The sequence below is a fragment of the Hyphopichia burtonii genome (assembly GCF_001661395.1).
Source record: "Hyphopichia burtonii NRRL Y-1933 unplaced genomic scaffold HYPBUscaffold_1, whole genome shotgun sequence".
Taxonomy (NCBI): domain Eukaryota; kingdom Fungi; phylum Ascomycota; class Pichiomycetes; order Serinales; family Debaryomycetaceae; genus Hyphopichia; species Hyphopichia burtonii.
The window spans coordinates 1,189,935-1,202,563 of NW_017963728.1; the positions used below are offsets into that span (position 1 = coordinate 1,189,935).

A 12,629-nucleotide genomic window follows, 5' to 3' on the forward strand; every position below is an offset into this window, starting at 1 on the left:
TTGATTTTCTCATACCAGAGAATTCCCAAACCAATACCACCTCTATGTTTTCTCTTTAGATGATTGAAAGGTGTATTCAAAGGACTTCTGTAGCATTGATTTGTAAATCATCGAACGCGAAATCAAAAAGTTTGAACAATTTGAGACACTACACTCAAAACTTCGAGATTTAGAACGAAAAATTGGCCAGCGGTATGCTATTTGAATTGCAAGTCCTTAATTTACCAGCACAATTGAACTTCCAACCCAAGCGCCATGGAATATTTGAATAATATATTGTCACAGCAGAACCAGAAGGTTCAGCTGGTCGAGGAAGCTATTCCGACGCTTTGTAATAGGTTACAACACGCCAGTTTGTCCTCTGACAGAAGATCAGCCGTTTTAGGGTTGAAAAGTTTTAGTAGACAATATAGAGAATCGGTGACTGAATATGGGTTGAGAACATTAGTTGCCACCTTGAATAAAGATGCAGAGAATCCAGTTATAGTGAAGGCGGTTTTAGAAACGTTATTGATTTTATTTTTGAGAGGTGAAAGTGATGATGATATGACTAGAGGTTGGATATCCCAGCAGTCTAGGCTTCAAAATGGGAAATATCCTTCTCCAATTTTGATGGAAAATATTAGCGTTGATCAATTTTCCATGTGGATTGCAGATGAACTCACCAAATCTGAAGAATCTGTCAAATTATTGATAGATATTATACAAAATAATGAAGATTTTCATATAAGAATATATTCTTTGCAATTGTTGGAGTCTTTGGTTTCAACTAGAGCTATTCGGACGAAAGACTGCTTGTTGAATATTCCTACTGCTATATCCATCCTTGTCTCGTTATTGGATGACCCAAATGACCCGGTAAGGAATGAAGCTATTTTACTATTAATGGCTGTTGTAAATAATAATTTTAACATACAAAAGTTGGTTGCATTTGAAAATACATTCGATAGACTTTTTGATATTATAGATGAAGAAGGTGGGATACGAGGTTCTATATTAGTTCAAGATTGTTTGACTTTGGTCACAAATTTGCTCCAGTACAATGCATCAAATCAAAAATATTTCTTAGAGACCCAATGTGTTCCAAGGTTAGCTAAATTATTAGGTGAACCAGTGGATGAGCTTTTCGAGGATGGCCTAACGGATGAAAAGGGCTTCCCGATCCCTGTCCCTCCGATAGTTTGGACAGAACAAAGATTACAGAACATGACTATTGCACTTGAAATATGTAAAACATTCGTCTTGGAGGATAACGAGTTTCGTGAATTGAACCAACAAAATCTTTTCCGCTCCGGGGTTTTATTCACTGTCCTAAAATTAGTCTTCTCTCCTATCACAGCTAATGAAGTTAGATCAATTGCATTATATACTACCGGTGATATCATTGCTGGTAACTCAGAAATTCAATTAGAATTTTCACAAATTGATGTTCCATATATGGATCCATCATTACCCACTCAATTACAAGTTTTTGATAGACCTGCTCCAGTTACAATCGCCTTATTAAATTGGGCTTTATATATAAATTCAGTTCATACCTTCGAGATTAGATTAGCTGCTTCACACTGTTTACATTGCTATTTTGAAAATAATGCCGAATCAAAAGGTGCTTTCTTAAATGATCAAATAAAAGCTTACAATAACCCAAATTATTTTAATGAATTGGCAGAGCAAAATGACAAGAATGGTAGTTCACATCAAAATGGCCATAAAGATGAGAATTTAGCCGAGACTCCATTTGCCAATATATTTTCAACTTTGATGGATTATGATTCCGACATAAAACTCAATCCTTATAGATTATGGTTTTCTGCCGTTATACTTATGTACCTCTTTGAACAAAGTGAAGAAAACAAAGATTTATCTAGGAATGTTCAGACTGGTGATGCTGAGGCTGGTGAAGAAGTCATGAGTTGTATACAAGCCATTTCTGGCTTGCTTATTACATCATTAGACAATGGCGATCCTCGTATTTCAATTGGTTACTTGATGATTTTAACATATTGGTTTTATGAAGATACAAAAGCGGTGAATGACTTTTTAGCTGATGCATCAATATTAAGGTCTCTTTTGGCATTTCTTTCAAATAACTCCTCAGAATCAGCTATTTTAGTCCATGGTATGGTGTCTATTTTAGTTGGTGTTGTATATGAATTTTCTTCAAAAGAATCTCCACTTCCAAGACCTGATTTACACTCCTTATTGGTGAAGGCTTTAGGTAAGGATAATTACACCCTTAAAATCAAACAATTCAGAGATAATGACAAGTTTAAGAAATTGGCGGAGTCAGATATTCTTTTCGTTGGTAAAGATGATACTGGTTTGCCAGAGGTTTATTTTGATTCTTTGTACGTTACTTTAGTTCGTGAAAATTTTTATAGAATCAGAAGAGCTTTATTTCATGATCCAAATGCCGATCCTCAAGTTCGTTTATCTTACGAAGCTTATGAAGAATTAGAAAATAATTACTCCATTTTAAGAAATGATTTAGCCACAGAAAAGATGAAATCATTCGAAACAAAGGGCCAACTTCAGGAAAAGCTTGATGAACTTCAGAGTGAAGCAGATGATCTCAAGTCAAAATTAGAGTCGAGTGAAGAAAACTTAGCAAGCACTCAGGAAAAATTGAAGTCTTTGAATGAGCAACATCAGACAGTTTCTAAGCAGTTAAAAGATACTGAGACAGCTAAGACTAATTTCGAATCAAGCTCAAAAAAATACTTTCATGAGTTACAAGCAGCTTTGAAAAACCACACTTCTGTCTCCGAAATGATTAAACAGGTGGAGACCAAGTTGGACGAATCACAGAAGGCAAAAAGTAAAGCTGAAGATGGAATTAACAAAATGAGTAGAGAGTTATTCCATTTGAGTAAACAAAAGAAAGAGGTAGATAGCACCATCGAGAAACTTGAAAGAGAAATAAAGAATTTGAAAGATGAGATTCAAAAAATTACTAATAATTATGAATCTCGTATTCAAAAGCTTCAGCAATCTAATGACCAGTTCAAGAAAAACATTGATCAATTGAATAAGCAATTAAGTGAGTCAGCCCAAAATTTGAAACAACAAGAATCAAAAATTAAAGAACTCAATGACTCCTCTAAAGAATCTGAGGCTAACAATGAGCATTTGATGCTCAAATTGAGATCTGCTGCCTCGGCCTATCAGGAAATAAAAAATTCAAAACTTGATGCTGAAGACAAAGCTCAAAACTTGCAGAAGCTTGTTGAAGAGAAAACAGAGGAGGTTTCAGAATTAAGAACCAATCTAAAAAAGTTAAATGACGAGAAAGAAGTCTCTGATAAAGAGCTTGTGTCGATAAAAGACTCTTCGTCGTCGGAATTGATGCAAGTAAATGAAAAGGTTGTCGAATTAAACAACTCTAATGATGCTCTTAATGTCGAATTGTCTTCCTTGAAAGAAGAAACGAAAAATTTACAAACCCAGTTAAATGATGCAGAACAGAAATTTCAAAAGTTGGAAACTGATACGAATAACCAATACAAGGAGCTAGAATCACATAATAAAAAACTTGAGTCAGAGCTAGCTGACAACCAAAAAGAAAGAAGTACTTTGGATCAGAAATGTACCTCTATACAGAATGAATTCAAAGCCTACAAAGAAGAGCATGGCAATACGAAAGAAGTGTTGAGCAAATCCTTACAGGACAAAACTGAAGAGCACAATTCCACGAAGAAAAGGGTTGAAGAAATTTTGGCCCAACTTAGCAGCTTAAAAGAATCACATTCAAAAGAACTAGACGTCGTCATTGAAAAGTATGATTCCACTTCAAAAGATCTTGAGCTTAAAGTCAAAAGAATAAATGAGCTCGAACTTCTTGAAAAGAAATTGGAAGAAGCTGAACAGCAATTAAAACAGAGTGGACATAAAACCAATGAACAGGATGAAATGATCTCGAGGCTAGAAAAGGAAAAATCTGGGTTGGAACAAAAATTGACCGAAGAAACGAAAATGCTCAAGGATAAAGAAAGTCAGTTGAAGAAAGAAAAATCTGCTTTAGAGAACAAAATTGCTGATCTTCAAAATTCGCTTTCCAAGGCCGATTCCAAAGAGAAAAAGTTGATTAATGAACGTGATTCTAGTCGCCAAGACTTAGATACTTTTCAAAATGATATGGCCTATATGGAAGTTGATTTAAATGAACAAAAGCAAAAAGTCGAAGAGCTTGAAAAGAAACTATCTGAAGTTCAAGATAATCACGAATCATCCAGCAAAGAAATAGAGCAGCACAAGAAAACTTTGTCCGAAAAAGCCGCTGAACTCATAAATTTAAACAATTTGATCACCGAACTGAAAGATTCAGCTAAGAAATTGATCGATGAAAAAGAAGAATTGAAAAAGCAGCTCTCATCGTTTAGGTCGGAAAATGAAACAAAAGTGAATGCTCTCGAATCTCTGAGAAAGTCAATTGAAAGTGAAAAAGTAAAGTTGTCACAAGAGATTTCAGGATTGAAAAAAGAGATAGAGAAAATAAAGAATGAAAAGAATGGGTTGGATTCTGACCTTAAACAGGTAAAGAAAAATTATGAGGTTTTAAAAAATGAAAAGTCTAAAGTCGAAGCAGCCTTTTCTGAACAAAAGACCGAAATTGAGTCTATCATGAAAGAGAAAGCTGATTTGGAGGCCGACCTTGCCAAACTGAAAAATGATGTGAAAAGTCTTGAGAATTCAAAAACCGAGCTAGACTCGAAGCTCACCAAACTGAACGATGAAATCAGTGTCATCAAAAGAGAGAAATCAGATTTGGAGAATGATCTCAATAAGGTAAGGGAAGAAATGAAAAATTTGACAGAAGAGCATTCATCATTAAAGGATAACCTGAAAGAGACTGAGAGAAAACTCTCTTCATTCAAAACTTCAACGGAAGAACAGAATTCTGCAAGATCTCGGAAGATAGATGAGCTTGAAGCCTCATTGAAAGAAAAGACAACGAAAGCACAAACCCTTGATTCAACAATTTCAACTCTTAAGGCTGAACTCGATAAGAAGCAAAAGTTACATAATGAGGTACTTAGCGAGAAAGAAGCTAAGATTAAGCAACTTGAAACTGACTTGACAACTAAAACAAAAGAAGTTGAGAAAGAAAGGGCTATGTTGTCTGAAAACTCGGAGACTATCATTAAAGAATATAGTGATAAGATAAAACATTTAGAAGAAAACCTTATGGCTTCTAGGGAAGAAAACGAAAAGAAAGTGCAAAAATTATCTCAAGAAAAGCTGGATTTGGCTGACAAGATTGAAACTATCAGTCACCAGCAAAAAACTGATAAGGAGAAGCATATTGCATTTGAAGAAGAGTCCAAAAACAACAAAACAAAATTTGAAAAGGAGAAGGATGATTTGTTAAAACAACATCAAGACAAATCTCAAGAACTTGAAAGGAAAATTCAGAGATATGAGGCAGATAACTCTAAACTTGATAAAGAATCACAAACTTTTAAAAAGCTCGAAGAAGACTTGAAGAAAGAACTTTATTCTAAATCCTCCAAACTTGAAGAAATACAAAAGAGCTTGGATACAACTCAGAAAAATTTAGCATCAAAAAGTAAGGATCATGACACTTTAACTAGTGAATCCAATGCAAGTAAGCTGAAAATCGAGGATCTTGTCAAAGAATTAAGCTCGTTTAAGACTAATTTCGACAAACAAAACACAGATCATGAACAAGCTAAAAAAGACTTAGAAAAAACCAAATCGCTTTACGAGGAACAGCTCAAATTGACAAGTGATCTCACTAAATCTAAAGAAAGTAATAATTCCAATTTGGAGGAATTGAAAATCAAACTCGCTGAACTCAAGTCTAAAGAAACTGATTTGCGAAAAGAAAATGACTCTTTAGCTTCAGAAATCAAAACCTTGAAAGAAGAAGCTACCAAGAGTATTAATGCCTTTAAAGATCTTGAGTCGACTGTTAAAAAGCTCAAATCTGAGTTAGAAGAAAAGGCAAAAGATTCCCAACTTCTAAAGGAAGCGCAATCACAACTTGATCAATCAACTGAAAAAGCAGCTGAGTTGAATAGTTCGATCAATACTTTTAAGGAGAAAATAGCTGGCTTGGAAAAAGCAGTAGAAAAAGAGAAAGAGAACAATAAAGATTTATCTGAAAAGTTGAGTGATTCATCTGAATCTGCTAAAGAACTAGTTAAATCAAAAAACCTAGCAGAAACACTCGAAACAGAATTGAAAGATGTCAAGAATACAGTTTCTCAACTTACTAAAGACTTGGAATTGGCCCAAAAAGAAACTGAAACTAACAAAAAGACTTCTGAGAAGGAAATTGAATCATTCAGTGCTAAGATTTCAGAACTTGAAAAAAGTTCGGGCTCAGTAAGTAAATTGGAAAAAGAAAACCTTACGTTTAAAGAAGAAGTGGAAAAACTTCAGAAACTCAATGAGTCCAAGGAAAAGGAAATAAATGACTTAAAACTTGCTCGAGATTCTGCCTTGAAAGACGTTGGAGACAACTCCAGTAACATTGAACAACTAAAGAAATCGGAAGAAGATAAAGTGAAAGAACTTGAAGGTCTAAGAAAAGAATTGAGCGAGCTTAAAACTGTCCATGTGGCTAAACAGAAAGAATTTGATTCCCTGAAAGCTGAACATGATTCTAAATTGAAAGAAATGGACAACTTGCTCAAAGAAAATAAAGTGAAAGTTAGTGAATTGGAATCTTACAAAGCTGAATCAAATAAAAAAGAACAGGAACTTAAATCTCAGGTAGAAGAGTTGACCAAAAAGCTCAAGGATAAATCTTCCGATCTTGTCTCCAGAAGCGAGTTGGATGATCTCATGCTTTTAATGAGTGACATGGACGACAAGAATAAGAAGTATAAAAAACGTTTGAAGAGCCTTGGAGAAGAAGTTTCGAGTGATGAAGATGATGATGATGACGACGACGACGACGACGACGACGAAGATGAAGACAGTGAAGATGAAGATTAATACCTTACGTAACTCATTTGTATATATATCACCCTAAATTATCAACTTTTAGAATACTTCTTCATATAATAGAAACGCTTTTCGCATCAAAAAATACCTTGTAAAAGCCGTTAGCGATGAACGTCTCAATTGTTTTGATGGAAAAAAATTTTTGACGGTCCTGGTGGTTTTGTAGGATGATTTCAAAACCCCTGTTCACTTTCATTTGCCTATTCTTTGAGTCTTCGAGATCTTCTGCTTTAAATGATATTGTTAATAGATTCATACGACTCCTTCACAAATAATCTTGTTCGACTTATAAGCATTAATACTGGAAAAAAGGTTACTACAATTCATAATGATTCATTGAGTTCATCAGAATATGAAAATTTCTTCCAAAACGCATTACCAAAGTTTGAGTATGTCATAATAGGACCCGGTCCCGGGCATCCATCGATTCCAGGCGATGTTGGTATAATTAGTGCTTTATTTCAATATTTGAGTCGCAATGACCATTGGTCGATTCCAATTTTGGGAATTTGTCTCGGATTTCAATGTTTATGCTATCAATTTGGAAACGAAATAGAAAGATTGGATGATGTTAAGCATGGCCAAATCTATGATATCCATCCAGTAGATGGGAAAACTGATTTGTTTGCGGGTAGTGGGGATAGTTATAATTTTCCTAGTGTCCGTTATCATTCATTATACGTTGATATAGAGAAATTGAATGATAATATCTTGCCGTTAGCTGTATGCTATGAAGAAAACAATGACCTGAGCTCTAAACAGATACTTATGGCTGCAAGACATAAGTCATATCCTTTTTATGGTGTTCAGTATCATCCGGAATCAATATGCTCAAAAGATGGTGATAAGTTAGTCATGAATTTTGATAGAATAGCTGCTGACTACAACAAGAAACATCGTTTAGATTACTCGAAAGTATCCTCCACCGAAATTGAAAAAGCCATTGCAAAATTTACTTCGAGTCACCCCTTGAAAGACCCAGGTCTTATACCCAATGATGTAAACGAAGCCAAGAGAGGGTTGAATCTTATTGCAAAAAGGATACAATTTGCCGGCCCTATAGATCCTTTGAGCATCTGTGACTATATACATAATAAAACTCAAGATAATCAATTTTTTCTTTTAAATTCGGCCTCGATACCTGGCGATTGGTCCATTATTGGAATTCCTATCGAAACTCAATCAGAGGTGATCACACATTCTATAGATAATATTAACGAGATCGAAGTCCTGAAATTTGGCTCAATGGAAGCCAAGGAGACACAAGTCATTGAATCAGAGACAATATGGAATTTTATAGGAGCTAGAATTGGGCAAAATTATATACCTAGGGACAAGTTTAATTCGAAACTTGGCGAAACCTTCCATTCTAGAGACTTCCCATTTTTAGGAGGGTATATGGGGCTTTTTTCGTATGAAGAAGGACAACATCTTGTTATTGATAAGTTTAGTTCTCTTTGTAATGGCTCAACTCCAGATATGAAACTTATCTTTATTGAGAGGTTTTTGTTGGTTGATCATTTAACAAATGAAACTTTTATTTTTTCGATAAACAGTTCCCAAGATGACCTGACTTGGGCTCAAGAACTTAAAACTGAGCTCGAAATGGCAGAAAATGAAGGCAAACTCAAAGTCCATGCAGACTTAGTTCCACAGAGTGTGAAGGATTTATGTTATGTTGACGATCAGAACTCTATTTCATTTGACTTTCCTTCTAGGGAGGCATATAATGAACAATTTTCAAAATGCCAGGAGCTTCTACATTCCGGTGACTCTTATGAGTTATGCTTAACCACCCTGCTGAGAATACGAGTTCCTTCGTATATTCAACCATGGGAAATCTATAAAGTATTAATTTTGCATAAAAATCCGTCACCATTCTCTTGCTTCATGAGTTTCGATGACGTGGTTCTCATTTCATCATCACCGGAGAGATTTCTATCGTGGAAAGATGGATCTGATGGAAAGAAAAAGGTTGAACTTAGACCAATAAAGGGAACAGTCCGCAATACACCTGATGTCAGCATCGAAGATGCCACAAAAATATTGAAGACTGCCAAAGAAATGGGAGAAAATCTTATGATTGTCGATTTGATTAGACATGATTTACACGAATTCATCGACCATGTTGAAGTGACAAAGTTAATGACTGTTGAAGAGTACAAGACCGTATATCAATTGGTCAGTTTCATAAGTGGTAGTCTTGAAAACTCCAATTATCACGGAATAGATATTCTTCACAAATCCTTGCCTCCTGGCTCGATGACTGGTGCTCCTAAAAAACGATCAGTCGAACTTCTTCAAGATATTGAGAGTATCCAAACAAATGGTAATCCAGGTGGGAGAAGAGGCGTTTATAGTGGGGTCGCTGGATACTGGTCTGTCACTGATGATGCTGACTGGTCAGTGATTATTCGTTCTTTGTTTCACTATACCGATGATAAGAATAATAAACCTGGTTCGAACATCTGGAGAATCGGAGCAGGAGGAGCCATTACTGTTCTAAGTGATGCAGATGGTGAATGGGATGAAATGAAGGTCAAACTTACGAGTGCTTTACAGGTTTTTCAATAACTCTCAAAGCTATTTAATTATTCTATTTTTTGCATCCATTTTTCACGAAGCAAATTTCCGTAAACTCTGACAACCCAGTAAATCCCTTTTCCGAAATTTAATCAAATAATTATGCAGTAGCTTCTCTTTTGCCAATTTGTAGTGAATTGGAAGCAGATTTAGATATATTCAGTATAATACTATATCACGTGACCATTATCTCTTTAGTGTATGCTTTTACATGTTATCTTATATTTTTGCATGTTGCGTTTTGGGTTTTTTTTTTTTTTCCTATTTTTTTTTCGTTCGTTCGACGTTCGAAATGCAAGCAAAAAAGTCATTTTTCGGTGAAATTGATCCTTGTCAATCTTCTTTTCAACGATAATTAATTCAAACAAATGTCATTCTTTGGATTTGATCCTACAGCTCCACCTGGAGTTAAGCAGAGTGAAAATGAAGTATATGATTTTCAAGATACTTATGACGGTTTAGGTGATGGTTTAGATGAAACTGATGATGCTTTGAATGACGAAACCTTTGGAGTATCTAATATTGGAAAAGATTTTAGCTTTGGTTATGGTAATTCTCAATCTGAAGCTGCGTCGAAACCTATTCAACCTAGTGTTGCTCCAGCCCAAACTGTTAGTTATGCTCAAGCTGCATCTCAATCAAATAATGATGATGAATTTATGCAAGACTTATGGGGGACGTCCAATGCTCCAGTCCATCAAGCCAATCAGCAACAACCTGTTGCTGCTCCTTCTGGTGAGAAGAAGATTTTGTCTTTGGAAGAAATTGAATCCCAATTGACTTCAATCGATAAAGAGCAACACCAACAACCTCAACCGCAAGTTCCTCCTCAAGCTTACGGTTTCCCAGGACAATTCCCACCTCCCCAATTTGGTGGTTTCTTCCCTCCTCAAGGTGGTTTTATGCCTCCTCCAGGTCAATTTGGTCAATTTCCTCCCCAAGGTATGCCACCAATGCCAGGTCAATTCCCTCCTCATGGAATTCCTCCTCAAGCCCCTCAAATGGTTCCTCAACCTCAAATGCAACCAGGTATTCCTCAAGCCCATCAACAAATTCCTTCTCAGGCTCCTCAACAACAGGTTCCTCAACAACAATCTCAACAAGTGCCAGCTCAACAGCAACCAATCATTGCCCAAAAAGCCGTACCAGTTCAGCCAGTTAAGTCTATTCCTCAACAAAAGGTTGATTTATCTCAATTCCCTGTCTTAGGCTCTAAAGAAGCTCAAGTTGCTCCAGAGCCTGCTCAGCAACCACAACAACAACAATTTCAACCTGTTCCACCTGTTCAACAATCAGGCTTCCAACAGGTTCCAGACATTGCCGGCCCAATCCAGCAAGTACCACCACCACAACAACAACAACAACAACAGCAACAACAGCAACAACAACACTTCAATAGCCGTAACCACCAAAGTCCATCTCCTCAAGATTTGACTCCTGAACAACAAGAAAAGTTGGCTAAAAGACAAGAAAAGGTTGCAAGAATTATGAAGTATTCTGGTATCATGAATCCAAAGGATAAAGATTTTGTTACTCGTTTTCAATTATCTCAAATCGTTACTGAAGATCCATACAATGAAGACTTTTATGCTCAAGTTTTCAAAGTTATCCATCCAAAAGTTCAAGCTAACCCAATGCAACCTCAACAACAACCTCAGCAACAACATAATTCTATTGCTCAAGCTTACTTAGATCAAAGTGGTCATAGATTAGGTGGACGTCATAGAAGAGCTGATGTTGCTTTACAAAGAATGCAACAACAAGTTCAAAAAGCCGTTACTGTTGCTAAAGAAAGACCAAAATTGACTCAATATGCAAGAGAAGGAGCTTTAGGTAAGATTTCTTTTGGTAATGGTAAAAAACCAAGACAACAATTAGAAATTTTCAGTAAGGCTGCTCAAAGAGAGCTCGAAAAACAAGAAGCCGAAAATAAAGAAAATAATGAGGTTTCTAAAGGTGGTGATGATCTTAAAGCTGATGAAGTTGTTTCTAAAAAGGATAGATCACCATCTATTTCTGCTCCATCGAAACCTATTAAGAAATATACCAAGAAGGATATTATGAGTATTTTGGAAAACATCATTACTCATTTGATGGCTGCTGAAAGCGAATCAAGATTAACCCCAAATGTTGATACCACTCAATTATGGGAAGCATTACATGTTTTAGATCAAGCATCATCATCCGGAGATGAAGCTTCATTTGTGAATCCATTCATTCAATGTTTAAATCATAATAAAGCATTGAAAATATTACCACGTCTTTTCAAATTTTTAACAAGAGAACAAATTTTAACTATTGTTACTTTGGTTATGTCCAATTTAGAAAATTTACTGGTTATTAAGAATGCTTCCTATACTACTTATGAAAATAAAAAAGTTCCAGACTCAATCTTAAAATTAGTTGAAGCCTACTCTTTAACATTTTCAAAAGTATTGATGAATGCTGTTCAAGATTTCAAGTTCAATGAAATCATTGGTTTGTTGGTGATTTTGATTGAACATAATAACGTGTCATTTGTCTCCACCACTAAAATTGGGTTATCAATTTTAACTACCCTTTTATCCCGTGCAGAATTGATTAGAGGTGAAGGTACTATTTCAGCTACTGATTTATCGGAATGGACCTCCTGTTATGATGAGTTATTTACTTCATTAGAATCAAGAATCGCAGCCATTTTCCCTCCTCATCCTGAAGATATTGATGATGGTTCTTCTAGAGAAAATTACGTGTGGCAATTTTTAGCTACTTTATCCTTAGGTGGTAAATTGAGTCATCAAAGAATCATTGTTGATGAAGTCAGAGATGAAATTTTCGGTGTCATGAATAGAGCCAAAGCCATTGATAACTCTGACTTGGCTAATTTGTATAAGAAACAAAACTTATTGAATAATTTGAACATGTACTTGGTTGTCATGGGTTTGGTTGCCGATGAAAACGAAATTAAAGAATTACAATAAAGTTCTTAATGCATACAAATAGTGAATCTCTACCCATACTTGGTTTCGTTGTTGTGGCCACGTATGAGCACAAACTTCAGCAGTTTATTGCATTAAACTAATTAATTAAATTTT

The 12,629-nt window shown here is 35.5% G+C and overlaps 3 protein-coding genes across 3 annotated transcripts; all 3 read left to right on the forward strand.

Moving 5' to 3' along the window:
• Window positions 1-255: 255 nt before the first annotated feature.
• On the forward strand, window positions 256-6,963 carry USO1 (Uso1p; the record flags this gene model as incomplete). The annotated part of the gene is made up of 3 exons (XM_020218234.1): window positions 256-3,880; window positions 4,400-6,222; window positions 6,283-6,963. 3 exons carry the CDS (start codon window positions 256-258, stop codon window positions 6,961-6,963), a joined length of 6,129 nt encoding a protein of 2,042 aa, XP_020078885.1.
• A 211-nt stretch (window positions 6,964-7,174) lies between these two features.
• Window positions 7,175-9,724, forward strand: ABZ1 (4-amino-4-deoxychorismate synthase). The gene has a single exon (XM_020220484.1). It carries the CDS (start codon window positions 7,207-7,209, stop codon window positions 9,544-9,546), a length of 2,340 nt encoding a protein of 779 aa, XP_020078886.1. The 5' UTR covers window positions 7,175-7,206; the 3' UTR covers window positions 9,547-9,724.
• A 199-nt stretch (window positions 9,725-9,923) lies between these two features.
• On the forward strand, window positions 9,924-12,515 carry HYPBUDRAFT_101348 (uncharacterized protein; the record flags this gene model as incomplete). The annotated part of the gene is made up of 1 exon (XM_020218117.1): window positions 9,924-12,515. One exon carries the CDS (start codon window positions 9,924-9,926, stop codon window positions 12,513-12,515), a length of 2,592 nt encoding a protein of 863 aa, XP_020078887.1.
• Between the last annotated feature and the right edge of the window lie 114 nt (window positions 12,516-12,629).